General features: G+C 51.4%; 2 protein-coding genes across 3 annotated transcripts in view; one reads left to right on the top strand and one right to left on the bottom strand.

Annotated features, from left to right (window-relative positions):
* The window catches only part of LOC113445898 (calpain small subunit 1), a 266631-nt gene that overhangs the window by 81991 nt on the left and 158436 nt on the right, over positions 1-26204 (top strand). The window lies entirely within an intron of this gene.
* On the bottom strand, positions 221-25407 carry DLL3 (delta like canonical Notch ligand 3). The gene is made up of 9 exons (XM_087940218.1): positions 25244-25407; positions 22526-22771; positions 19872-19929; positions 18212-18469; positions 15221-15582; positions 9100-9316; positions 6357-7005; positions 4609-4720; positions 221-3039 (listed from the first exon to the last, which is right to left on the bottom strand). Exons 1-9 carry the CDS (start codon positions 25319-25321, stop codon positions 3034-3036), a joined length of 1986 nt encoding a protein of 661 aa, XP_087796344.1. The 5' UTR covers positions 25322-25407; the 3' UTR covers positions 221-3033.

Raw genomic sequence — 26204 nt, forward strand, 5'->3', positions numbered from 1 at the left:
GGTTTGCTTGCCTAAGTCCTGCCCAGCAACGGAGCAAGTGATTGCCTGCTGAGGAGGGGAGCTTTGCACACCTTTTACACACAGTCTGCGGAAACCCCTTGCCCAGAGCCGCCCACTCGGCCACTGGCAACCCAGGAAAGAAGACCAGGCGGAGTACACCTTGCGCAAAATAGATATTTTATATAACTTTCTTTAGCGAGAAAACGCTTTCCATTTACAAAAAAAACCCACACCACACAGAATAGATACAGAAGCTGGGAAAAGATACACCAACAAGACACATAAATATACACAATGCACAACATAAATATGAATATAATTATCTCCAGCAGGTTTTTCTTTCTTTTTTCTTTTTGTATTCTGTACAATATTTCTTGTTTGTTTTTAAATTAAAAGAAGAAACGGGGGAGGGGGGAGATAATTTAAAAAGAACTATTGCCCTCCTTGGGATTTTTTAAAATTCCTGATTTTGCCATCTGAGTCTACACGTTGAAATCTTTTGAAATAAACCAAGAAGGCGGCTGCCACCGGGATTAAAATTAAATTAAGACGACTCGATGGCTACATAAGCGATGCTTTTAAAAGTATACGATTTTGTCTCTTCCTACTTAGGTTTTCAGTCCCCAAAATACTTGCCCTTTTTGAAAAACAAATATGTCAATTTTTGTACAGCGAGCGAGCAGAAAAGGACCCTTTTTTTTTTAAAAAAACAAAAAACAACCCCAACATGTTGAAACAAAATTAGAACAAAGGACAAGCAACTTTACAAAGTGCACCCAATTTTTTTATATGTAAACCTCCAGCGACTCCATTGGTTGCGGTTGTTGAAATTTTATAGAAAAGCCCTTTTAATGCAAGGGGTAAAAAATTGGAAGCCCTTGGTAGGAATTCTTCACAATCCTTTGGGGGTTCAAATTCCCATCCTCCACACCCAGTGAACTCTTTAAGGCAGGGATGGGGAGGTCCCAGGTGGGCAGAATCGGAGTTTGTTCTTCTTTGATTTCTTTCCACAATGAAAGTTTTGGATTCGGACCCTGAGATCACGCAACTGAAAACACGTGCAAACTTAGGGACGCAGGCATGCTAAGAATTAAGGACCAGGGTGCCTCTGAGCATATCCAGAGTTCAGGAACTTTTGACCATTACCAGAACCAAGCACAAACTCTTCCCAAAATATGTTTTGCCCATTGCTATTGCAACAACGGGGTGGGGGGATACATAATACACCCCCTTGTAAATTGTCTATCGCTACTCTAGTGTGGATCGGTCTCTCGAAAAAATTACATATATATATATTAATGGATGAGAGAGACCTTCTCAAGCCAGATGGCAAGATATAAATTTGGTTGAGCCGAAATCTTCTGCAGCTCTAGAACGGGTGGGTGCAGGCTGCCTTTCAGGGGGGAAAGCAGAGGTCATCTAGCAGGGCAAGAAATGATAGTTGGGGTCTTTCCAAAGGCCCTAGATCAGAGGTCCCCCAACCTTGGTCACTTTAAGACTTGCGGACTTCAACTCCCAGAATTCAACTTTAAGACTTGCGGACTTCAACCTCCAGAATTCCTCAGCCAGCTTTGCTGGCTGAGGAATTCTGGGAGTTGAAGTCCGCAAGTCTTAAAGTTCCCAAGGTTGGAGACCCCTAAATTCTCTGCTGCTTCCTCGTGCTGCCCTCATGTGGCAAAGGGTGGCATAACCAGGGCAAAGCCATTTTTCAGAAGGCCATAGTTCAAGGCTGGTGGACTTCAACTCCCAGAATTCCTGCGCTAACATGACTAGAGGAGGAATTCTGGGAGCTGAAGTCCACAAGTCTTAAAGCTGTCAAGTTTGAAGACCCCTGCCGTAGTGCGTGCTGCCCATCGGGAAGAATATTTATTTACTTACTATTTAATTATTAGACTTGTACGCCACCCATCTCACCTAGTGAATACCAGCAGTCCTCGACTTACAACCACAATTCAGCCTCTGAATTTCTGCCGCAAAGTGAGATATGTGTTTTGCCCTGGTTTGCAACCTTTCTCGCCACGATTGCTAAGTGAATCACCGGATGGCTTCGTCTTGCTCTTAAGTGAATCACCGCACTTGTTCAGTTAGTCACATGGTTATTAAGTGAATCTTCCCCCTTCACTTTGCTTGCCAGAAGGTCACTCCAACTGTCATTAAATGAGAACCAGTTGCCAGACTCCTGCATTTTGATCCCACGGCCGGGGGTGGGGGGGTGGGGGGCAGATGCTGCAGCAGTGAATAATGGCCATAAGTCACTCCCCGTGCCCTTCTAATGTCAAACGGTCACTAAACAAATTGTTGCAAGTCCATTGTAAACTGCCTTCATTTCTGACGCTGTGTAGTCCTGAGCTGGCGCTGCAGATTTCTTGGCTACCAAAAACCAAACTTTTCTCCTTTAAATATCGGATGATTTGGATCAAAAGCGGAGTGGAAATCTATTGCTGACACTTGCAGCTTCCTGTCCTCGGCCGTGGTTTCCTTTTTTTTCCAGGGAAAATCCCACCGAACTGACACCAAAATGACTTGAGTTCCAGCCCTTATGTAGGGAAAGGACCTGCCTTTCCTCCCCATTTGGATCATCCTAGTGCAGTTTTCCTTCCCGTCTTCCTTTTTTCCTCCAAATCAGATTCTCTTCTTTTGCCCCCCGCACCCAAAAAAAAGACAAATTTCTTTGAAACCCGGCTGTCTATTTGCATTTCTCTTCCTCCCCAAACTCTTGGTCATTTCTGTTCCCGTCAGATCCAACAGTTCTGTCTCTTATTCTCGATGCCAATAATAATAATAATAATAATAAAAATAATAATAATATTAACAATAACTATAAAAATAGCAGCAAGAATAAATATTAAATATCTTCCTTTAAAAAAGGAGTCTTTCTTATAATACTATAGAGATTTCCGAAATAATCGTGAGCACGTCGGCAGGGGCCTTTGCAATGTGCGCACTCTGTAAACATTCCTTTAGCCGAAAAAAAATGAAAATAAAACCGTGGGCAGAGGAGCGAGGCCGGGTTTCCGAGGCTTGACTTTTCCTTTAGACCTAGAAAAGAGCAGGAAAGAAATGAGAATATCAGACCTTGGCCAAACACGGAACTTTTGGCTAAGATGCTCCCGGATTAGACTCGGAATAGAGCCGGAAGGGACCCTGGAGGCCACTTAGTCCAACCCCCTGCTCAGGGAGGAGACCCTAGATCATTCCAGACACGTAGCAATCCAGCCTCTTCTTGAAAACGTCTGGAGATGAAGCACCCACCACTTCTGGAGGGAAGCTATTCCACCCATTTAATGTTCTAGGATTATAGAATAACAGAACCGGAAGGGACCTCGGAGATCTTCTAGCCTGACCCCTGCTCTAGCAGGAGACCCTGTCCAATCTCTTCTTCAAAAACCCCCAGTGATGGAGCACTCACAAGTCCTGGAGGTAACTTCGGTGCCTCTGGTTAATTGTTCTCGCTGTCAAGGGGGATACAGAATTACAGAGTTGGGAGGGACCTCCGAGGTCTTCTAGTCCACCCCCGGATTTGAGCAGGAGGCCTTGTACCAGTGGTGGGTTTCCAAATCGTTCCCTACTGGTTCTATGCGCGTGTGCGTGGAGAGAGATCAAATACCGACCTCTGTCAACGGCGGTAAGCTGAGCTCTGCCTCGCAAACCAGCTGAGCTAAAACACAACCGGAGGAGGAGGGGGAACGGGGGAGCCAACCAGGGGAGGAATCGGCCGCTTTGCCGCCTCTCCAAACCAGGGGTCGCCGGCCTTTTGGACCTCAGGGACCAACATTGAAAATCCCCCAGACCAGAGACCCTGGGAAAATCCCCCCCAAAGTCTGCAGGAAAATTCCCCACCCCGTTTTCCTACTTTCCTATTGTTTTTTATTTGGGATCGCAGGATGCCGTCTCCAGTTCTGTTCTCAGGGGGAGAGAGAGAGAGAGACTTTTGGCTTCATGCAAGGAAAGCAGCAGAAGCCGCAGAAGTCTTTCTTTCTCTCTCCCAAACTCCGCCAGAAATGAGCCTTTGGGACCCTGCAAGGCCTCCTGCTGCTCCAAGAGGCTGCAAAGACTCATTTCTGGTGGAGTTTGCTGCTTTCCTTGCGTGAAGCCAAAAGCGGAAGAAGAAAGAAGCAGAAAGAAGCAGCCCGGTGGCCAGGCGAGGAGCATGGGGCAAGTGGGGCAAGTTCCCCCCCTCCGTCCTCTCCCCCCTCCCCTCACTACCTCGTGGTGTTCACAATGCAAGCAACGCAAGCCTTGTGTTCCCGCGGGCCATGTGGGCGGCGCAGCCTTGTGTTCCCACGCAGCCTGGATTAATTGCTTTGGGGGGGGACATTTCTCTGCGTCCCACCAAAATTTTCTCACTGACCACCAGTGCTCCCCGGCCGACCGGTTGGCGACCACTGCTCCAAACTACTCAAAATGCCCCCACAACTGGCACACCAGAACCGATCCGAACTGACTGAACACCACCTTTGCCTTGTCCCATTTTGGACCAGTGACAGTCCAGTCTCTTCTTCTTCTTCTTCTTCTTCTTTAAAAAAATCCTCCTGAGCCCCTGCAAGGCCTGTTCCTTTCCTGCCTCCTTTGAAAGGACGGACTCTCAGAGACCCAGGGGAGACTTACCTCCGTGGCGTAGACGCAGGGCTCCACCTGGCCGGGGATGATGTAGATCGGGTGGTAAGTGTCGTCCTTCGGACACTCCGGAGCAACGGGCCAGCTGGGCTCCGACGGTTTACTACAGGAGAGAAAAACGGGGCACACGGGTGGTGAGGATGGGGTGCTCTCCCACCACCCCAAATTGGGGTCACAAAGGCAAAATCTGCACGGGGGCGGGGTCTCTGCAAGAGATGTCGAGAAGGAAGCCACGGGATAGAAATGCCGCTCCATTTTTACGTGCCATTTCTCTGCGTGACGGTCAAGAAATCAGGAAGCTTCCTTTCCTGCGAATAAGGCCTGATCCAGGATGGGGGGGGGGGTTGTTTTTCCCAAGCTTTGAACCCAGAGCCAGGAGCTCCCTAGAGGCCCCCAAAGCCAAGCCCTTGCTGGTGTCCAGCCAGGCGGTTGGATTGAGCTGTCCAGTAAAGCAGCGGCCTCCCACTTTGGCCACTTTAAGCCTGGAGGACTTCAACTCCCAGGGAGACCCCTGCCATAAAGGAATCCCCCCCACTAGTGGGCTAGTTAGTTAGATGAGGGTCAATGGCAACCAAGAGAGGTTGGAGTTAGTTTGCTTGCGGCTACGTAGGGATCCTAGGGTGGTGCCTCTCCAGCTCCAGATTCTGCCAATCCAAGAGGTTGACCGCTGCGGTCGGTGTTAAGATTCTGAAGTGTGGGGGGGAGGAGGGGAGGAGGAGGAGGGGAGGAAGAGGGGAGGAGGAGGAGGAGGAGGACTGTGGGCTTCTTGATGCTCTCTGAGATTGGACATTTCCTTGCAGACGTTTCATGACCCAACTAGGAAACATCTTCAGGGCTAGAAGGGAGAGGGGTTTGCAGGGGGCGGGGGAGGGGAGGAGGAGGATTCTCACCCAAGTTACCAGCAAGTATTACGCTGGGAAGACGAACCGGTAGATCTGGAGGGCACCAGGTTGGAGAAGGCCCTGCGAGTCCCTGAAATTTTGCTCGGCAGGCCAGAAAGGAGCCAGTTCACCGATTCCCCCTCCCCCGCCCAACCCTTGAATGCCACAGAGTTATAAGCCATCGTGGCTTGTAAGGGACGCCTAGTCAGGCTCAGCATGCAAACACGAGCATCCTCCGAGCATAAAGGGGTCACCTGATTGGTTTTTCTCTTCTTCAGATGAGTTTCACGTGATTTGAACACAGCACCCGGGTCATTTTCGGATCACATTCTCCATTCCCTCCCCCCAGAGTTGACCAACCTGGGCTGAGCCCCATCCTGACCCCCCAAGTTCCTGGCTCACCGTGGCCAAACCGTCAGAGCCTCAATGGCGAGTGGTTAGAGTGGAGTGCTGCTACAAGCTCCTTCTGCACCCGGCTGCCTGCAATTTGGCAGTTTGAATCCCACCAGGTTCAAGGTTGACTCAGCCTTCCGTCCTTCCGAGATGGGTAAAATGAGGACCCAGATTGTTGTGGGGCAGGAGGCTGACTCTGTAAACCAACCAACCAACCTTCCTTCCTTCCTTCCTTCCTGTTACAATGGAGTATTGCAGGCTAACTCTGCCCACCGCCAGGAGTTCAATCCTGACCGGCTCAAGGTTGACTCAGCCTCCCGTCCTTCCGAGGTGGGTCAAATGAGGGCCCAGATTGTTGGGGGGCAGGAGGCTGACTCTGTAAACCGCTTAGAGAGGGCCGGAAAGCCCAGTGAAGCGGTATATAAGTCTAAGGGCTATTGCTAATTGCCACCAGGTGCCACTTACTTGTCCAGCTTCTTGCAGATGGACTCGTAACTCTGGTCCAGCAGTTTCCGCTTGCAGCTGAAGCGATCCCCGTGAAACGGGGCTTCCTTGTTGGAGACTTTGAAGCAGCTGCGTGAGAGGAGGCGGTTCTCCCGGTCTCTGAAGTTGTTGACGGCCACCAGGTCGTTGCAGACGCGGCTTTTCCGGGGGTGAGACCCGTTCCTCAGGTGCTGAAGCACCGCCAGGATGGCGCAGGCTGCCAGCAGCAAGGTCAGCAGCCCCAGAGCGAAGGAGACGGCCAGGGCGGTGGGGACGGGTCCCTCGGCCATCCACGGGCTGCTGACGGGCGTGGGCAGCTGGACGTGGAACTCGCAGCTGGAGCCCATGAAGCCGGCCGGACACTCGCAGACATGGCCGGAGAAGTGAGTGTAGCAGGTGCCGCTGTTCTGGCAAGGGTTGGAGCTGCAGGCGTCCATGCGCACGCTGCAGTCCTTCCCGCCGTAGCCCAGGGTGCAGGAGCAGGAGTAGGAGTTGGGGCCGTCGATGCAGGTGCCTCCGTTAGCGCAAGGGTTGCAGGCGCAGTCGTCGATGTTCAGTTCGCAGCGGGAGCTGGCAAACCCCGGGAGGCACTTGCAGAGCACACTCCGGCCAAGGTCCAGGCAGCGAGCACCTGAGACGGAAAGGAGGGAGACGGTTGCTGAGGTCCACCAAGACATTCCTTGCTGTGGCTGAGGCATGGCCATCCCCGCCCTGGTCACTGGGGTAGGGGTGGGGGGAGGCAGAGGGTGTCACCACTCAGGAGGCAAGGATGGAGGGACGGAAGGAGACCCTGCCAAGAGCTCTCCCTCAAGGGGGAAGGGGTCCACCTCTTCTCCAAAGCACCTGGGGGCAGGGCAACGCATCAAGGAGAGAGTCAACTCGCAAAGCACTCCTAGGCCTGTTTTTGAGTTGCCATAAACAAAGGAGGGAGGGAGGGAGGGAATCTCAAGAAGCAATGTGGCAGTTTAAAACCAGAAGCGCATTCCACGCTTATCTTACAAAGATTGTAGCCGAGGCTACCGGATCTTCTGCCCAGGAAAATCCTTCATTGGAGAATCTGATTTATGACACACCCGGGGGGTGGGTGGGAGGGGAGAAACAGGGTCACAGGGGACGGTAAATGACATGTGGCAGAATTGGCTTCATACGGCTCAAGGGTGACATGTTGCTCCTATTAAACCTTTTGGATTTTTTTGAAGCTTGGTTCGAGGCTCGTGATGTAATTAGGGCAATCGCCGGAACCCTGACAGAGAGAAGCAACCTAGGAGAAACTTCCTGACCGTGAGGAGAATTAACCAGTGGAACAACTTGCTTCCTGAAGTTGTGGTTGCTCCATCAATGGAGGTTTTTAAGAAAGTTGGACAGCCATTCGTCTGGAATGGTATAGAGTAAAGGTGTCCAACCTTGGGAACTTTAATCTCAGATTTCTGGGAGTTGAAGTCCACAAGTCTTAAAGTTCCAAGGTTGGACACGGAGGGTATAGGGGTTGGAATAGAAGACCTCCGAGGTCCCTTCCAACTCCGTGTTTCTGTTCTTCCGCTATCTACGGGGAGTCCTGAGCTCAGGGAGGCCATTGCTGGTTCTGGCCTTGGAAGAAGCTGCAGTTAATGCGTTGGACAGGGAATCGGGTCCAACAGTTATTGGAACCAAATGTAGGTTAACCCGCTCTACTGTCTTCCCCGTAGGTACCTATGGTTGCAAAAGTTGGGCCTTAAAAAAAGCAAGACAGGAAGAAAATGGAGGTGTGTTGCTGGAGAAGGTGCCTGTATCTTCCAAGGACAGCAAAGGAGGCTAACAAGCACATCACACACCAGGCACCTCACTGGGAGGAAAAGTCACGAAGCTGCGTCTCACTTACTTTGGCCATGTCAAGAGCGGGAATTCACCGGAGAAAGCAATTATGTTGGGAAGAGTTAGCAGTCAACGGAAACCAGGCTGCCAAAAAAACACGGTGGCTGGAGACCCTCAAAAGTGACACCGGCCAGAGAATGAGACAACTCAAAGATTGGAAGATGTGGAAAGACTTTGATGCATGGAATTGTCAAGACTTGGACTCGATGGAACGGATAACATCATCGTCATGGTATGAGAAGCAGAGAAGGTGGGAGGATCCTGTACTTTTGCTGCTGGTACAGGACTGTGGGACATCATGGTGGAGAACATCGGTGGCTTCTGGAAGGAACTATTGCTGGAGATGCCCTTGAGGTGGACATCCATAATTTGAGGCAACGAGAAGAAAATAATGGTGGGCTTTCTACAGAGGTCCTCCCCTTAGAAGGTTGGGCACATTTTGAAGCCCTCTCTAGCACAGGAACCATTCTTCCTTGTTCCTAGGGAGATCCATCACCATGACACCCCAAGACCAACCTAGGACCTTCTCCTTCGCAGAAGACCACCTAGGTCCTTCTCCTTCACAGAAGACCACCTAGGACCTTCTTCTTCACAGAAGACCAACCTAGGACCTTCTCCTTCACGAAGACTGCCTAGGTCCTTCTCCTTCACAGAAGACCACCTAGGACCTTCTCCTTCACAGAAGACCACCTAGGACCTTCTTCTTCACAGAAGACCAACCTAGGACCTTCTCCTTCACGAAGACCACCTAGGTCCTTCTCCTTCACAGAAGACCACCTAGGACCTTCTTCTTCACAGAAGACCAACCTAGGTCCTTCTCCTTCACAGAAGACCAACCTAGGACCTTCTCCTTCACCTTCTCCTTCACACTTACCATTCAAACAGGGGTTGTTGCTACACCGGTCTATCTTCTTCTCACAGTTGGAGCCGTGGTAGTTCAGGGGGCAGCGACATGTGTAGCCCCCCGAGTGTTTCTCCATGCAGGTGCCACCGTTGAAGCACGGCCCATCAGCACAAGTCATGGCGCTGATTTCACAGTTCTTGCTGTAGAAGCCTTGCGGGCAGGTGCACTTGTAGTCGTTCTCCAGGTCCTGCAGGCAACGAGGAGACCACCAACCCGTTAGGGGCTTTTTGCCCAGAGCTGGAAAGGTGGGAGGGGACACAAGGAGAGGAGAGGAGAGCCTGCCTCCTGGAGAAAGCAAATGAAGTCCCTCTTTATGACGGTCCTAGAACATGCTGGAGAATAGCTGGGGCAGGGGTCTCCAACCTCAGCTACTTTAACCCTGGAGGACTTCCAGAATTCTCCAGCCAGCTTTCCTCTTGAAATTTTGGAGGTTGTCAAGAAGATATCGGACGACCATTTGTCCAGGATGGTGTAGGGCAGGGGTCCCCAAACTTGGCCACTTTAAGACTTGTGGACTCCAACTCCCAGAATTCCCCAGCCAGCCAGTCGTGTCTGTTTCTTGTTCTCCTCTCCCCCAAAGAGGAGAGATTGCAGAGGAAGGGATTGCAAGAGAGTAAGCTCTGCTGGTGCTGGAGAATTCTGGGAGTTGAAGTCCACACGTCTTAAAGGGGCCAAGCTTGAGCAAGGGGTTGGACTATAAGACCTCTAAGGTCCCTTCCAATCCCAGGGTTCTATGTTCTTACTCCCAGTCCTCTTAGCTTGATTGTCCCTGAGGCAGCAAAAGCGGACAAGGATCACACATGGAGAGCCAAAACCTGCACCAAGGCAATCTTTGGATCCAACCCACTCGCTCCATCTCGAGACCGTACTCCATCACTTGGACAGACATATAACTATAGCACTGAGAGTGTTACCTAGTTGGGTCATGCGATGTCTGCAAGAAAGCAGCCAAGTTCAGAGGGCACCAAGGGCCCTGCAGTCCTCCCCCTCCCCCCCGCTCTCTTCCTCCTCCTCCTCTTCCTCTCCTGTGTAAACTTTATTCCCGTCTAGAACTGATGATGTTACCTAGTTGGGTCATGAAAGGTCTGCAAGACCAACCTCGGAGAGCACCGAGGACCCCCACAGTCCTCCTCCTCTTCCTCCCCCAAATCTCCCTCCCTTCCAGCTCTGATGAAGTTACCCAGTTGGGTCACGAAAGGTCTGCAGGAAAACCGCTTGGCTCAGAGAGCAGCAAAACTCAGCTCAACTCAGAGCTACAACTATTCTGTGGGTAACCTCTACGCTGCTCCCCCAAATTTAGACCCTGGGGAGGGAGAAGAAAAATGCTCTCCCTTCCGAGGGTGACACCAGAGGAGACGACCAGCCTCACCACACACACCTGCCCACAGAAAGGGACACGAATCAGCCTATTTTGCAGATCTCGCTCACTCACACCACCCAAGCCAAGAAAAGCGAACGTCCCACAGGCTTGTCGGTGTGTGTGTGTGTGTGTGTGTGTGTGAAGTCCACAGCAGTCAGGCAGGCAAGTCGGGGTCCCACTCTTCCCAGTCCAGGACCCTAAAGGTAACCCCCCGATAGAACCTGGCAGGTAAAGGCCGTTCTCTCGGCTTGTGTTTCCGCCTGAAATGCATCGCTTCCCTTCTCTTGCACGTTGATCTCTTGGGTGGGGGAGCTCATCGTGGGCTGGGGGAGAGCGGGATGAAAGCCCCCACCATGGGGGAAGCTGCCCCCCCCATTTTTTCAAAATCTCCTCCCTCCCCAGTCTTCCTTCCAAGCAGAATTTTCAGCCCCCGGCAGAGGAAACTTGATGGGAAGTTGGGATAAAGGACTTGAATTCCACCAGATCGGCTTCCCGAGGCTGAACCAGAACTCAGAAAGTGGCTGAGGAGAGCCAGGAAGTGGTGCAGGGCCATGGACGAGCCCACCTCATTCCCCCCCCTGTTTATGGGACACCCCTTTTCCCACGCCCCCCCCCCCCCCGGACAAAGAGGGTGGGTGGGCGTTTGTAACCTCGGAGCAGTGCGTCGAAGGGGCCACGGCTGCCACTGACAGTGAGAACGATTCTGGTTTGCCTCCAGAAATTTCCAAGAAGGGATTGGACAGCCACCTGTCTGAAATGGGGAGAGGGCCGGCGTGGGGTGTGTGTGTGTGCGTGTGTCCTGACTTGGCCACTTGAAGACGTGTAGACTTCAACTCCCAGAATTCCCCAGCCAGTGGCCTTGGACTAGAGCAGAGGCCTCCAACCGTGGCCGCCTGAAGACTGGTGGGCCGGGTTGGGGAATTCTGGGAGTTGAAGTCCACAGGTCTTCAAGTGGCCACGGTTGGAGGCCTCTGCTCTAGTCCCCAAAGGTGCTTTCCCCAAGAGGCCACTGGATTTCCTGGCTTTTTTTGGAAGATGTTTTGCTTCTCTTCCCAGAAGCTTCTTCGGCTCTGTGTGGAGGAGGGTGGGGAAGGGAAGGATTTAGACTCCTTGCAGAGCCGAAGAAGCTTCTGGGATGAGAAGCGAAACGCCTTCCAAGAAAAGGCAGGAAGTCCAGTGGCCTCTTGGGACCACCGTCACCCGGATGGCAAAGAATCTCCATAGACACCCCTGGGTTAGGTCTCCTGGTCCAGCAGGGGGTGGGACTACAACAGGGGGTCTCCAACCTTGGCCACATGAAGACTTCTGGAGTTCAACTCCCAGAATTCCTCAGCCAACCTTGGCCGCTTGAAGACTTCTGGACTTCAACTCCCAGAATTCCTCAGCCAACCTTGGCCGCTTGAAGACTTCTGGACTTCAACTCCCAGAATTCCTCAGCCAACCTTGGCCACATGAAGACTTCTGGACTTCTGCTTTGCTGGCTGAGGAATTCTGGGAGTAGAAGTCCACAAGTCTTCAAGCGGCCAAGGTTGGAGACCCCTGGACTAGACCACCTCCAAAATTCCTTCCAACTTGAGGGACCTCGCCAATGCTCAAGGCAGAATCTCTCCCTGGCACCCCTCATAGTGCCCACCATGCCCTCCTCCTCCTCCTCCTCCTCCTCTGTGCCAGCCTCAGAAAGGGGCCTCTCTTGCCCACCATGGCCGGTTCTTCGCCTGGGGCCCAGCTGCCCTCCCCCCTTGGGCAACGCATCAGAGGCAGGGCAGGCCGAGCACCTTTGCAGACGTGTGCCGAGAGCCCTCAGCTTAAGAGTCCGCTTAGCGACCGACGTCGCAACGGCCCTGAAACTTTTATGTATGACCGTTGTTCACACTTATGACTGTTGCAGCATCCCCACTGTCACGGGATCCACATTGGGATGGACTCATATTTACGACGGATGCTGTGTCCCCGAGGGCGGCGGCGGGGGGGGGCCTCACGTGATCCCCTTGGGTGCCCTTCTGACAAGCCCGGTTCACTTAATGACCGTGTGGCTAACTTGACAAGAGCAGCGATTTGGCTAACCACCCTGGCAAGAAAGGTCATAAAATGCGGGCCAAACTCACTTCACTTCACCACTGTCTCGCTTAGCAGCAGAAGGGTTGGGGGCTCAATAAATCGAGGACTGTCTACTATATATGCATATATATATAATTAATTAATTTGTATAGATTGGGGGAATTTCCTCCCCCCACACGTCTGGCCCACTGCACTGCTGGGGAGGGTCCTGTTTCCAGGTATGCTGGCCTTCCCCCACCTCCGCCATAATTACTTAAAAGTTGGGACGCTGGTAGTATATAACCTTCTGTTCGGGCAGGGGGCTGGACTAGATGGCCTCTGAGGTCCTTTCCAACTCTTTGATTCTGTTCTTTTTCTGTTCAACTTGCAGGGAGTCTCCAAACTTGGCAGCTTTGTAGACTTCAACTCCCAGAATTCCCCAGCCAGGATGCCCTGCATTTCGCAGCCCTGAACAAGTCAGCGGCCCACTGAAAAATATATCCTCTTCCTATCCTAACTTGGCTTTGATTTGCTTTCGCCCCGGAAGCCTCTCGCACGGCGGGCTTCCAATTGTGCCCCCTCCCCTCTATGCCTGCTTTCGGCCTCCGAGCTGCTCTCTTCCATAAGGGGCAAACGCTTCTGGTAGGAAAGTCCTTGATAAGCTACGTAAATGGGGTGAACTGGGAAGTCCAAGGGGGCCTGTTCCACTCCGGGCCTCAAATAAACCCACAGGTATAGACCGGGGGAGAAGAGGAGGTGCGAAAAGGACCTGGAATAGGTGAGCGAGAGCCAGCAACGTGGCACAGCGGCGGAAACAGCTAATGCGACCGTCAAGTAACTGCATCACGCATGGCAAGCCCAGTTTCTACAGGACGGCATCGTTTGGCTTCGTGTGCCGGCTTTGATGCCCCAGGGGAGGCGCCCAATCTTCTACCAGCCTAGGAAAGCGGTGCCAATTTGGAGGAAGGCCGCGAGGATGAGGAGGGGCTGGAATTCAGCCTGGCGGGGCAGGGGGAGAAACCGCGGGGATGCTCGGCCCGGTGACTTTGGGCCAGTCATGGTCTCTCGGCCAAGCCCACCTCACAGGGTTGTTGTTGTTGAGGGGAACACAGGAGGAGGGAGGAGGAGGAGGAGGAGGTATGATTGCCGCCTCGAAGTTGTTTACAAAAAAATGGAGGTGGGGTGAAAAGTGAAAATAAAGAAATAGCCGTCCGACTAGCTGCCGGCTACCAGGCTCAGTCCCTGGAGCAAAAAGGGAAGGGAGGAAGGGAGGGAGGGGAGGGGAGGGAGGGAGGGAGCCTGAATGCAGGTGGGACCCCTCAGGTTGGCCGTAACCAGAACAGGAACTGCCCCACCCCAAACCTCCCTCCTTTTAATCCAAGTTTGTATATTTTGGCCACTACGCAACTTCTCTGGGGAGCTTTTGTGTTTTTGTTTTTTCCAGCCCCAGTGCATCACTGAGTGGTCCCCTGTCCCTTCATTCTCCCCCTTCCCCACCTTAAGAGCAGGCAGAGGATCCCACCCAAGAGGTCAAGCAACAGAGGGGAGTCGGGGCCATTCGGGCAAGGGAAAAACACAGGGCAGAGCGGGCAGAGCGAGGGGCACCCGGGGTGTGTGGGGGGCGGGTCAGTGAAGGCGAATCCTTCCCCACGTCCGCCTGCCGTGGGACGGCCAGGGCAACCCCCCCCGCCCCCCAAATAAAGGAAATATACGCGGCTTCTCCAGAAGGCGACTCTTCGCGAGCCTCCCCTGCCTCTCTTTGCCTTGCTGACCCCCCCCACCCAAAATGTGTGCCTCCCCCTCCTCCTCCTGGCCCCCCTGGGGTCTCGTGGTGTGATTGAGATGCGGCAGGAAAGGCTTCTGTGCTTCTGAACCCCAACTTGTAGCTCTGTTTTCGAGGGAGGGAGGAATTTGGGGAGGCGCCAGGCCTTCTTCCTTCGGGACCCCACGGAGAGGTTCACTTCCCGGGGGCTGCCCTCTCCCATCCTGGGGGCAGGTTTGGGGGAGCAGAGACCAGCGTGGGATCTTAAACCCCCCCCGTGCTTTTTTCCCGCCTGGCACCCCGTCTTCAAAATGCTGAGAGGCCAGGGGCTCAGCACCCCCACCGCTGCCTCTAAACCAAGAATTGGTTCTCAATTTGAAGCGGGGTGGACTTCAACTCCCAGAATTCCCCAGCCAGCAAGTCTGAATTCTGTAAAGCGATTGATGGATTAAATGTACTCATCACCCACCGTGGAAGTCCACTGCTGGGGAATTCTGGGAGTTGAAGTCCACCCCGCTTCAAGCCACGGAGGTTGAGAAAGATCACTCGGCCAATGTCCAGCGGTCACCACGTGGGCATCCGAGACCCCCCTCTCCTCCAGGTTAGCCGTCTCCCACCTTGGCCACTTTAAGCCTGGCAGACTTCAACTCCCAGAATTCCCCAGCCAGCAAAACTTTAAGCCTGGCGGGGGATTCTGGGAGTTGAAGTCCTCCGGGCTTAGAGTGACCCCTGCTCCAGAGGCCCCTCTCGTGGCCAAGGTTTGCCAAGGGCCAGTTGCCCACCACAGCCTAACCCCAACCCCCGACCTCCCCCCCCTTGGAAGGCTGGTGACTTGTCTGGGGGGGCGCTGGGGGTGGGTGGGAAGGAGGGTCAGAGGGCAGGAGCTCGGTGTGTGGGTGTGTTTGGGTGGGGGGGGTCAGGGCAATACTGACGCTGCAGCTGCCTCCATTCCTGCAGGGGCTGCTGTCGCATTCGTTGACTTCCACCTCGCAGTTGGTGCCCAGGAAGCCTGCCGGGCAGGTGCAGGTGTAACTCCCTTGGCCCGTGTTGGTGCAGGTGGCCCCGTTCTGGCACGGGTGGTGGTTGGTGCAGTAGTTGAGGTCCTGGTTGCAGAAGAGCCCCCCCCAACCCTCCTGGCAGTTGCACTGCCAGGGCTGCAGGCAGGTGCCATGCAGGCAGCCAGGGTAGCGCACACAGGAGTCGCAGGAGGGGCCCTGCCAGCCGATCCGGCACTTGCACTCGCCGGGCTTCTCACAGTAGCCGTGGCTGCGGCTGCACTCGGCCAGACAGACGGCTGCAGGGGGGGAAGGAAGGAGGCCAGCGGGGCAGGTGGGGGGAGAGAGAGAGAGAGAGACAGAGACGGAGAGAGTTGGCATCACTGCTGGGCAGATAGCAGTTGTGCCAACCTCCAACCGTGCCAGCTTGCCACCTCCCCAAAGCAAAGGACCTTCGGGGGGGCTGGGTTGGGCTGGACCACGTGCCCCCTTGTCCCCCACCATTCCTTGGGAGCAAAAGTGGAGGTCCTGGGGGATAAAGGGGGGGGCACAGCCCCACACGCAATCCACCCCCGTTCCCAGGAACGAAGGAGCCCACAAAGAACTGGCCTGGCCCTCCCTAATTCCCCCCCTTTCCCTAATGACCCTCCCAGAAACTTAACCAGCCCCTCCCTATGCCAAGGCTGGGGGGGGGGATTTGTCCCTCAATTAAGCCCCCGGGGGTGGGGGTGGAGGAGGGGGCATTCTGGCAGCCGAGATCTATTCCCACGGAGAGGGACTAGCCGAAACAGCGCTGAGCAGGTTTTTCTGTCCACATGTCGACCCTTCTGGTTTCCCCTTCCCAGAGATGAAGACTTTGGGGGGGCTGCCTCTCCCCCCAGCTTCCCAGCATCTCCTCTGGGTGTTTCAGGGAGGGGGGAGCAGAGCCCACATGCAGCAGGTGGGAAATTATCAAGGTGAGATTCAGCTTAGAACTAAGGAGAAATTTCCCGATAGCAAAGTCGGGAAAAATGGAGGAGACTGCCTGGAATTAAGGAATGGAACTGTAATTAAAAGGAACTTACAGTGAAATTTTAACAAGATTCCTGAAAGATACATATTAATGGAAATTTGGTAACAAAATAATAGAACCACAGGAAGAGAAAGTGGAAAAGAGAAGCAAGTAGAAACAGCCTTGGACTATTTCGATTACTTGGTGATTTTTGGTTTTTGCATCTAGATGACTAAAATTAACTGGGTGGTTGTTTAAAAGTTTTTAAAATGGTATCACTCTTAGAAGAACTGAAAACGGAACTTTAAAAATGGAAAGAAGATGCACAAGAAGGAAGAAGTTCTTTTGGCTTCGTGTTTCAGTTCTTAGAAATGGAGATCTGGAACTATGAGAAGCAGCAAGAAATGCTTGCAGAACAAGAAGATTGGAACAAAGAAGAAGCCGTCTTTAATGGTCAAATAGTTTTAAGTGGGGTGAAAAAAGAAAAGGGGGGAGAGTGAAAGGTTTAAGACTAGAAAAAACAACCAAAAAGAAGAAGAGCAATTTGAAAGATAAGCATAATATTAGAAAGCAACAGAAGAGGGGATTATAGATGAGAAAGTTAGAAGTAGAGAGAGGAGGGGGTAAAAAGGGGGAGGGAGAAGAAGACGGGGAAGACGGCAAGGAAAAGAAGTTGAAAAAGACAGAAACAAGAAATGGAGAAACAGGGAAAAGATATAAGGATTGTAGCCATAAGTTTGTTTAGAGATAATGGGTGAAAATTTAATTGTAAAAGGGATTCTGCAAAGGTAGATAAGATAGCTTTGTTATATTACAAATAGAAATAACTTTAGAAAATATGATGATGGATAAAATATTTATTGTAATGCAGTGGGATGTTTGTTAATAAATACATGCATTAAAATGATTGAGAGAATTAAAAGGGAACATTTTTAATTATTAGTAATGATTTATAAAAATACATGAGAAATATGGGGAAAAAAGAATTAACTATGGAAAGTTGATAAGTGTTCCCAAGGAAGTATGATATTTAATTGAAAAGAAATGTTAAAAATGTTAAGATTTTAATGCATATTAATGATAGAATTGAATTGGAATGGAATGTGTTTTATTTACATATATATATAATTTTTTCTTTTTAAGAATATAGTCTCTATTTTAAGAATGTACCAAGCAGAATTCGATTGGAAGTTATGTATTATACTGAATGCTATAATCTTAAAGCTATACATTGAAGCTTAAATAAGAGCTTGAATGGATAAAATTAAAGGATATAAAGGTGTCATACTCTAATTGGTAACTACAGGGAAAAATTTGTTTAATAAGAAAAGATAATGTGAAATTGTAACAGGACAGACAAAAGTATAAATATAATGATTTGAATTGAGATAATTAAAACAAAGTTGAGAAAATTAAAAGAGGGGAAAAACTATGTAGAAAATATAAAATGGTAATAAGATATGGAATAGAATATAAAAATGAGCATGAAATCGAGTTTTGTGTCTGTATGAAGAAGTGATAACCTGGGACCATGCTACTTTCAAAAAAGATGTTTTATTTGTATTTTGTTTTTGTGAAAACCCAAATAAAATTTTCAAAAAGAAAAAAAATGGGGCTGGGGTATTTGTCGGAGGGCTCACCTAGGCCTTGGGGGCTATATGTCTAAGGCAGAGGTCTCTGAACTTGGCAAACTTTAAGACTTGTGGACTTCAACTCCCAGAATTCCTCAGCCAGCCATGCAGTGTTGGCTGAGGAATTCTGGGAGTTGAAGTCCACAAGTCTTTAAGTTTGCCAACTTCGGAGACAAGGGCTCTATTGGGTCTGGGGGCTTTGTCTCAGGGTCCAACTGGGGGCAGACCAGGGAGCTGGAGCCCCTGGGGGTGGGGGCGGGGTGGGGGCTGTCCCTTCCTCACAGGAACCCCTTCCCAGCTACTCACGTTCTGAGCAATAGTCGCCCTGCCACCCGGCTAGGCAGATCCGGCGGCCCAGTTCGTCACAGGTGTAGTGGCCGAAGGTGTCGTCCCGCGGCCGGCAGTAATCGGAGCAGCTCTCCCCGTAATAGTGCTCGTCACAGGTGACGTGGTAGGAGTAGCGCAGCTCGCTTTGATCGCCCAGCTGCACATCTTGCGACCACTCCTCACCCACTGCCAGGCGACGGCGGGTCGCCAACCGGCTGATCAGCCTCTGGGCATCCTCTGAACGAAGAAAGAAGGGAGGGTGAGCAGGCCCTTAGAAAGGAAAGAAAGGCAGAGAGACCCCACCAGAAAGTAGCTAACAGCCTCTAAACTAATGTTTCTCAGCCTTTGCAACTTTAAGATGCAACTTTAAGCCAGCTGGGGAATTCTGGGAGTTGAAGTCCATGCATCTTAAAGTTGCAAAGGCTATTAAAGCTGGAGAATTGTTATAATTTTGGCTAGTGGATTCTGGGAGTTGAAATCCACACCTCTTAAAGTTGCAAAGGCTATTAAAGCTGGAGAATTGCTATGATTTTCTTTTTTAAAAATTAAATTTTTATTCAACAGATTTTACAATTGAAAACAAATTTCCATTCATTGCAGTGCATTTGTACTAGCGTTCAGTCACTTTGACATATTCTGAAGTATGTAGAATATTACTAAATATTATTACAATTATTTTACGTTCAATTCATATCATATTTTCATAAATTTACATAATTATTTACATAGTTATACTTATTCATACCATATCATTTCTGGGAGTTGAAGTCCATGCATCTTAAAGTTGCAAAGGCTATTAAAGCTGGAGAATTGTTATAATTTTGGCTAGTGGATTCTGGGAGTTGAAGTTCACTGTAACCTTTCATTCACCTGTGTCTACCTTGCAACCAATTATTGCTATGAATTGCTATGATTTTGTCTAGGGGACTCTGGGAATTGATGTCCACACATTCTTAAAATTGCATGGATATAAGGAAAGCCAAACTGGGGTGGCGACTCCCTTCCCTCAGTAGCATTTGAAAAAATACCAATTAAATAGGCAAGCTGACAAAAAACTGAACCAGGGAATGATTCAATTTATATGCCACCCATCTCATCTGGCAGGGAGTCTAGACTGCGCTTCTTAAAATTATATTCTGCAGATGTCCCTGATGAGAAGATAAGGGACCAAAGCATCACTTTTTTCTGCAATGGGCTGGTTTTGAAATTGTAAGCCCTTCACAGGCTGTAATGGCTGGGTGCCCAACCCAGCCTGTTGAATTATGGCCTATAATAATACAAGGAATCAACCGCCCAACCCATAAATTTTGATTTAAAATGAAAGAAGAGCCCATTCCCTCCTAGCACTGATGATGTTACCTAGTTTGGTAATGAGACGTCCGCAAGAAAACCACCAAGCTCAGAGAGCACCAAGGACCCCACAATCTATTGCTCTTTTAAAAAATAAAGGAAACCTCCATGTCAAAACTTGCTAGAAACAGAAAAGCTTTTTTTATATATATATTTGCAGACTCACAGTTTAATTCTCCTTCCATCAATTTCTTTTTGCAATTTGCCTTGGCAAGCGATCCCTTCAATCGTTTTACAGTTTGATCACAAAGACGGGGTGTGAAAGACCCACAAACGGGAGGAGACTTACCTGTGGATGGCTCTCCGGAGTCAGCCCTCCAGGATTCGATAATGAGGGAAAAAGTGCCCTGGAACAAAAAAAGAGGGGGAAAAAGAGAAAAAAACGTTACAAAATCCTGAAAGGAGGAAAGAGACAAGTAACAACAATTCAGATGTGTTGACAAGGGCTCTACAACCATTGCAGTGGCTCCTGTTAGAGGCTCTTCCGACATGAGCCAAAATGCTGCCTTTTAACAGAATAATAAAGTCAGAAGGGACCTTAGAGGTCTTCTAGTCCAACCCTCTGCAGGAGACCCTAGGCCATTTCAGACAAGTGGCTGTCCAGTCTCTTCTTGAAAACCCCCCGTGATGGGGCACCCACAACTTCTGGTGGCAGGATGTTCCACTGGTTAATTGTTCTCATTATCAGGAATTTCCTCCTGAATTCCAGGTGGCTTCTCTCTTTGATGAATTTCTGTCCGTTGCTTCTTGTCCTGACTTCAGGGGTCTTTGGAGAAGAGCTTGACCCCCTCTCTTCTTTGGGGCAGCCCCTCAAATATTGGAAGAATCCTACCGTATTTTCCCTAATCCTTCGCTTCGGTTCTCTTCGCTCTTTCCATTGGGTCCAGTCCATTTATTTTTTTTTTGTCTCAAAGGGGTTTTGCAAAAGGCAACTGGACTGTTTTTTCTTGCTAGGGTCCTTAAGTGAATCACTGCAGCTATTAAGTTGGGAACACAGTCGTTAAGTGAATCCGGCTTCTCTACTGACTTTTGCTCATTGCAAAAGGTCGTGACCCTGGGACACTGCAACAGTCATAAACACGAGTCCATTGTGAATCATCTGGATTTTGGTCATGTGACCACAGGGATGCCATAATGGCCATAAGTGTGAAAAACGGTCATAATTCACTCTTTTTTTGATGCCGTCGTAACTTTGAATGAATATGAGGTGTTTTAAGGCTACCTGTATAATTATAAGCCAACTTTGTGGAAGTGGGCAAACTCTACATTGAGGGCATAAAATGCTGAATTGTCTACTATGGAGTGCAAAACATCAGCAACAAACCAGACAAAGGCAATGTTAGTTCCAAAGACTAAGCCCTCATTGGCTGAAACATGGTTTGCTCAGAGCAAATGTCTGGGTTTATGAAACATGACAACCATTGACTAATGCAGGGTTGTCCATCCTTGGCGACGTTAAGGCTTGTGGAGTTCAACTCCCAGAATTCCACAACGCTTCAAGCTGAACTAACCAGGCAAAGTTACCTTCTACGCTAAGGGTCTTCCAACTTGTCCACTTTAAGGCATGTGATGGTCCCAGAATTCCTGAGCTAACATGACTGGAAGAGGAATTCTGGGAGTTGAAGTCCACAAGTCTTCAAGTTCTCAAGTCTGAAGAGCCCTGCGCTACACGAAGCGGAGTGGAGATCGGTGCTTTCCGGCTTGCCCCACTAGGGGGCAGCACCTCCCCATCTCCAAGTTATTCCCAAGATGGACGGACCACTGAAATACATCCCGGTCAAGAGTTTAAAAAGTTGATAAAGTCTTTTTTTTTCTTATTAAGACATTAAGATTTGCCACTCGAGACATGGCAAGTCACTCTGGTTAGGAACTCAAGGATTTGTGCAAATTTGCCATTAGTCAAGTGAAAATTGTCGCACTGTAAAGACGCCGCTCTACCCAAAGGAACCGGCAGTTTCCAAGTGTGTGCAGAAACACACACACACACACACAGAGACAAGTATTCCACAGCAAAACCAGAGTTGTGACTTCCGATGTTTAAATATTCCCTTCTCAATTTCCTTTCTCCCCCCCCTGCTCAATCTTCTTTTCCAAAAGAGGAGGTCAAAAAAAAAAAAAAAGGAAGCAGAGGAGTTTATTTATTTATATCCTGCCTTTATTTAGTTTTTACAAAGTAACTCAAGATGGACAAACATCTCTAACTTCCTTCTTCTATTTTTTCCTCCAGCAACAACCCTGTGAAGTGGGAGTGACCGGCCCAAGGTCACCTAGCTGGCTTTCACGGCTAAGGCAGGACTAGAACTCCCCACCTCCTGGTGACTGACACAAAAACACCCCCCAGCTTTCATCTCTAGGGCAGGACTAGAACTCACCACCTCCTTGTGAATGTCCTAAAGTCACCTAGCCAACTTTTGTGCTTCGGGGCAGAACAGGGAAGCTGAAATTTTCGCCTGGTCAAGAGAGTTTAGCCCATACCAACTGACAGCCCCCCCCGCTCAAATTAAACTGTAAGTTACGGGCAAGTCCATGACCCCCCCACCCATCCTTGGAAGAAAATAGGTGAGGTGACTTCTCCAAACAGTGGCAAGACCCATCTCCCATCTCGCCTTCCCTTCTTCCAACTTTTGCGCTGTGCATAGAAGTAAGAGCCCCACATTCCAAGCCAGGAAAGCACCCCAAACTGAAGGGCAGTAAACACCCCCCCCCCCAAGAAAAGTGACAGGAACCACAAGGAAGCAAGAAAACACCACAGAAGGAGCCATGGGGGGAACACAGTCCCAAATCCAGAGTCCTTGGCCTACGTGATAGGCGACAAATAAATCCCACCCTAAATAAGAATAAATAAATAAAACACCCTGGGGCTCCAGGTTTGCTGCAGGGGAAGAGAACAGAAGACAAGGCCAGATCTGGTGGGGGGGGGGACACGTGGACGGGGGATCTCACCGGCCACTTGAAGTGGAAGGGGACACGGATGAGTCCGCTGGCTGCCACGGCATGACGATCCGCAGGGACGATGTTGCTCAGGGCTGCCCCGAAGGTGCAGGGGGGCTCCGGGGAGACCACAGCCTGGGCGTGTTTGAGGCAGACCCGGAAGAAGAGGTGGCAGGGCTGAGCCCCCCGGCAGAATTTCTGGGGGTTGCTGGTGGTGAAGGAATGCACCTGCAGTTCAAAGACCCCCGCTGGCTCAGCCTGTTTGGGGAGAAAAAGGGGGAAATGAGCGTTTCAGTCAAGCCTGCCTCCCATTGGTCATCGCTCCGTCTGTGGGTCACCCCAAGAGAGGACAAAGACCAGACCCCCCCCCCCTTGGGTTAGATCAGGAGTCCCCAAACTTGGCCACTTTAAGACGTGTGGACTTCAACTCCCAGAATTCCCCAGCCAGCCAGCCGTGTCCATTTCTTTTTCTCCTCTCCCCCAAAGAGGAGAGATTTGAAGAAGAAGGGATCGCAAGAGAGGAAGCTCTGCTGGTGCTGGGGGATTCTGGGAGTTGAAGGCCACAAGTCTTGAAGTGGCCAAGTTTAGAGACCTTTGGGTTAGATGCTAAACCGTTAAACCTTCTTTACAGGGGCCAAGCCAGGATTCCCAGCTCACCCCTCCACATGAAAAACCACAAACCTACAACCCAGGTTTAAAGAGTTGTTGCATACCAGATGGGTGGAAAATAAATGTAACAGACAGACAGACAGACAGACAGACAGACAGAGACGGCCATTCCTGTGCAGGATGCAGCAGCTTCATACCGCCCCCCCCCCGCCCCAAAGTGGCTGCCTGAGATTCTGCGCCAAAGTGAGATGTTTTAAATCGAACGTTTCAGCAAAAAGCAAAGAAGGAAGAATTCTAGCAACAGTCACCGGGTTGAGCTGGGTGGCTACAGAAATATAAATTGAGTAGATAAATAAATAATAATAATAATAACAGGGATTAATGCAATCCGACATTCAGCCTTCCTGGATTCTCATCCAATGTTTAGATGAGAATCCACAAAGATTTTTAGACTTTTAGAATATAAAATATGGACTCAGAGGGGCTGGAAGGGGCCTTAGAGGTCTTCTAATCCGCCCTCTGAGCAAGGCAGGGGTCTTCATACCACTGTGGTCCAGGGGCTGTCTAATCATTTCATTGGTTAATCTTTCTGATAAGTTTCTCCCACAGTCTTTCTCTTTGATCGACAGGTTGCAGAATTTGCAGGAGGAGAAAGGAAGGAGACCGGCTGTCTGCAAGGCTGTGGGGGCCATGAGGGACACAGCTCGGTACTGGTAGGGCATGGGGAGGACCCCCACAAGCAGCCCCCTTCCTGTTGCCCTTCCTTCTTCACTTTAACTTTGAACTGGGTGATGCCCACGGAAGGAAACAGGAGCTTGAAATGGCCAAAATGTCTCCAGGCTTTGATAAAAACTTTGAAGTTTAGTTTATTAAAGGGGGAGAAGGGGGGGGGGGGAGGGCTAGTCCAGGCCACCTGCAGCAGCAAAGTTTTTAAAAAACAGCTGTAAAGGCCAGGATGCCAGCGGAGGGAGGGAAGGCCCAGCAGCTTCTCAGGGCAGGGGGGGGAGGAGGAGGACTCAGCAGGGGGCGCTTGAGAGAATCCCCCAAAGGGGTGCCAGCCCTGCAAGGGAGGCCCGGTCAGGACAGCCACCCTGCTGGGGTTGTAGGCAGGGGCTTTATCCCTGCAGGATGCATTGAATCGCTTTCACAGCTTCCCTCTATCACTTTGCAGTGGTTCCTCCAAGTTTCTTCCGTAGCTCATTCGTTCTTTCCATCCTTTCCTGTTTCCTTTCCTCCTTCCTTCCTTCCTTCCTCCCCTTGCTGACCTTTCTTCCCTGATCTGTCTTCCTTCCTTCCTTCCTTCCTTCCTTCTTTCATTCCCTTCCTTCCTCCCCTTCCTGACCTTTCTTCCCTGATCTTTCTTCCCTGATCTGTCTTTCTTCCTTTTCTTCCTTCATCCCTTCCTTCCCTCCCTTCCTGATCTTTCTTCCCTGATCTGTCTTCCTTCCTTCCTTCCTTCCTTCCTTCCTCCCTTCCTGACCTTCCTTCCTTCTTTCATTCATCCCCTTCCTTCCTCCCCTTCCTGACCTTTCTTCCCTGATCTGTCTTCCTTCCTTCTCCTCCCTTCCTTCATCCCTTCCTTCCTTCTTTCTTCATTCATCCCTTCCTTCCTCCCCTTCCTGACCTTTCTTCCCTGGTCTTTCTTTCTTTCTTTCCTTCCCTTCTCCTTTCTCTCCCTCTTTCGTTTTCTTTCTTACTCTTCCACACCTCCTCCAAGATCCGCTCTAAGCCCCGCGCTCTAACGGACCGAAAGCAAACGGGGCAGGAGACCCGGGATAGCGGGGTACGTACCCCTGGCACCCAAGCGCCCCCCACTCAACAAGCAGCAGCCCGAAAGATGCCCCCTCCCTCCGTCCCTCCCTCCCTCCCTCGCCTTCTACAGCGTCCCGTCCCGGAGAAGTCCGGGGGCGAAACGAGGGGACCCCGCTTAACGGCCCCCGAAGAGCTCCGTGCGCGGCATCCCGAGAAGGGAGCGCAGGTGCTGCGCCGGAGGGACAGAGGCTCTCGGGGCGCAGCGGTGGTGGAACAAGCCTCCCCCGGCGGGGAACGATGGGACCGGGAGCTGCTCCATCCCACCCGGCGTATCCCGAGCGAGGATCGCGGGCCGCGCAGCGCACTTACCGGCGGGGCGCCGAGCAGGAGCAGCAGCAGCAGGAGGAGCGGGGCGGCGGCGGCGGCGGCGGCGAGGCTGGGGGCCATCGAGCTGCCTGCGGGGACCCGAGCAACCCGGGGCGCGATCCTCGGAGGCGCGGCGAAGGCGGAGAGGCGAGAGGCGCAGAGGGAGGGCCGGGAGTGGCGGAGGGCGAGCCCGGTCCGGCCTTTTATCGGCCGGACGCCGCGGCCCCGCCCCCAGGCCCCGCCCTCCCCTGGCCGCGCCCAAGCCCCGCCCTCGGATGGCTGCCTGGCTGTGCAGCGGGGGAGATGCACCGCCCCCGCGGCTTGCATTCGGCCTCTGTCTGGCAGGCAGCAACCCAACCGGTGGAGCTTCCCAAGGAAAGGCCGAAGTGGGAAGAGCCGCCGCCGCTGCTGCCCCCGAAACGCCCCGCTTCCTCCGCCTCCTTTGACCCCCGTCTCCTTGCAAGCGGGGGGGGGGCGATTAGAAGAGTGAAAGGCGCCCCCCACCCCATACTTGGGTGGATGGGGGTGGGTGGGAGCGGGGGAGGGAGGCTCCTTGCAACTCCGGCTGAAAACTCCTGAAAAGTTGGGAGGGTCCGCTCTGTGCCCTCTGGCCACAAGTCCGGGGCACCCTGGTTCCTGCAAAGTGGGGGGAGACGGCTCGCCTTGATGCCACCCCCCATCCTTGGCGTCAGCCTGGCCTGTTGCAAAACCCCGGAGCGCGGCTGCTTCCTTCGGGGTACAGGCATCCCTCTCTTTTCTTTAACAAGACCGGGGTTAGCAGAGCCCCCCCCCCCCCATGTCTTGAACCCGCAGCCCTCGGCGCATTGTGTGCAAATCGCTTGTGCGGCTCAGCGGGCGCCAGTCCCAGAACCGGAGCGAATTCGCTATTGAGGCTGGGGAAGTGGGGTCCCTTCCGGGCAAAGCCCCCCTTGCCTTTATTGCAACCCGCAGCGACCTGACAAAG

Source organism: Pseudonaja textilis, chromosome 10, assembly GCF_049901715.1.
Source record: "Pseudonaja textilis isolate UNSWEBS1 chromosome 10, rPseTex1.2, whole genome shotgun sequence".
Lineage (NCBI taxonomy): Eukaryota > Metazoa > Chordata > Lepidosauria > Squamata > Elapidae > Pseudonaja > Pseudonaja textilis.

Bases quoted from the DNA above. Each gene is read 5' to 3' on its own strand.
- DLL3 (XM_087940218.1), bottom strand. From the start codon at position 25,321: ATGGCCCCCAGCCTCGCCGCCGCCGCCGCCGCCGCCCCGCTCCTCCTG. The intron at 15,583-18,211 runs GTGAGTAGCTGG...CCCCCCCTGCAG, and splicing joins GGGCGACTATTGCTCAGAAC to CCGTCTGTCTGGCCGAGTGC. The intron at 4,721-6,356 runs GTAAGTGGCACC...TCTCTCCTGTAG, and splicing joins ATCTGCAAGAAGCTGGACAA to TAAACCGTCGGAGCCCAGCT.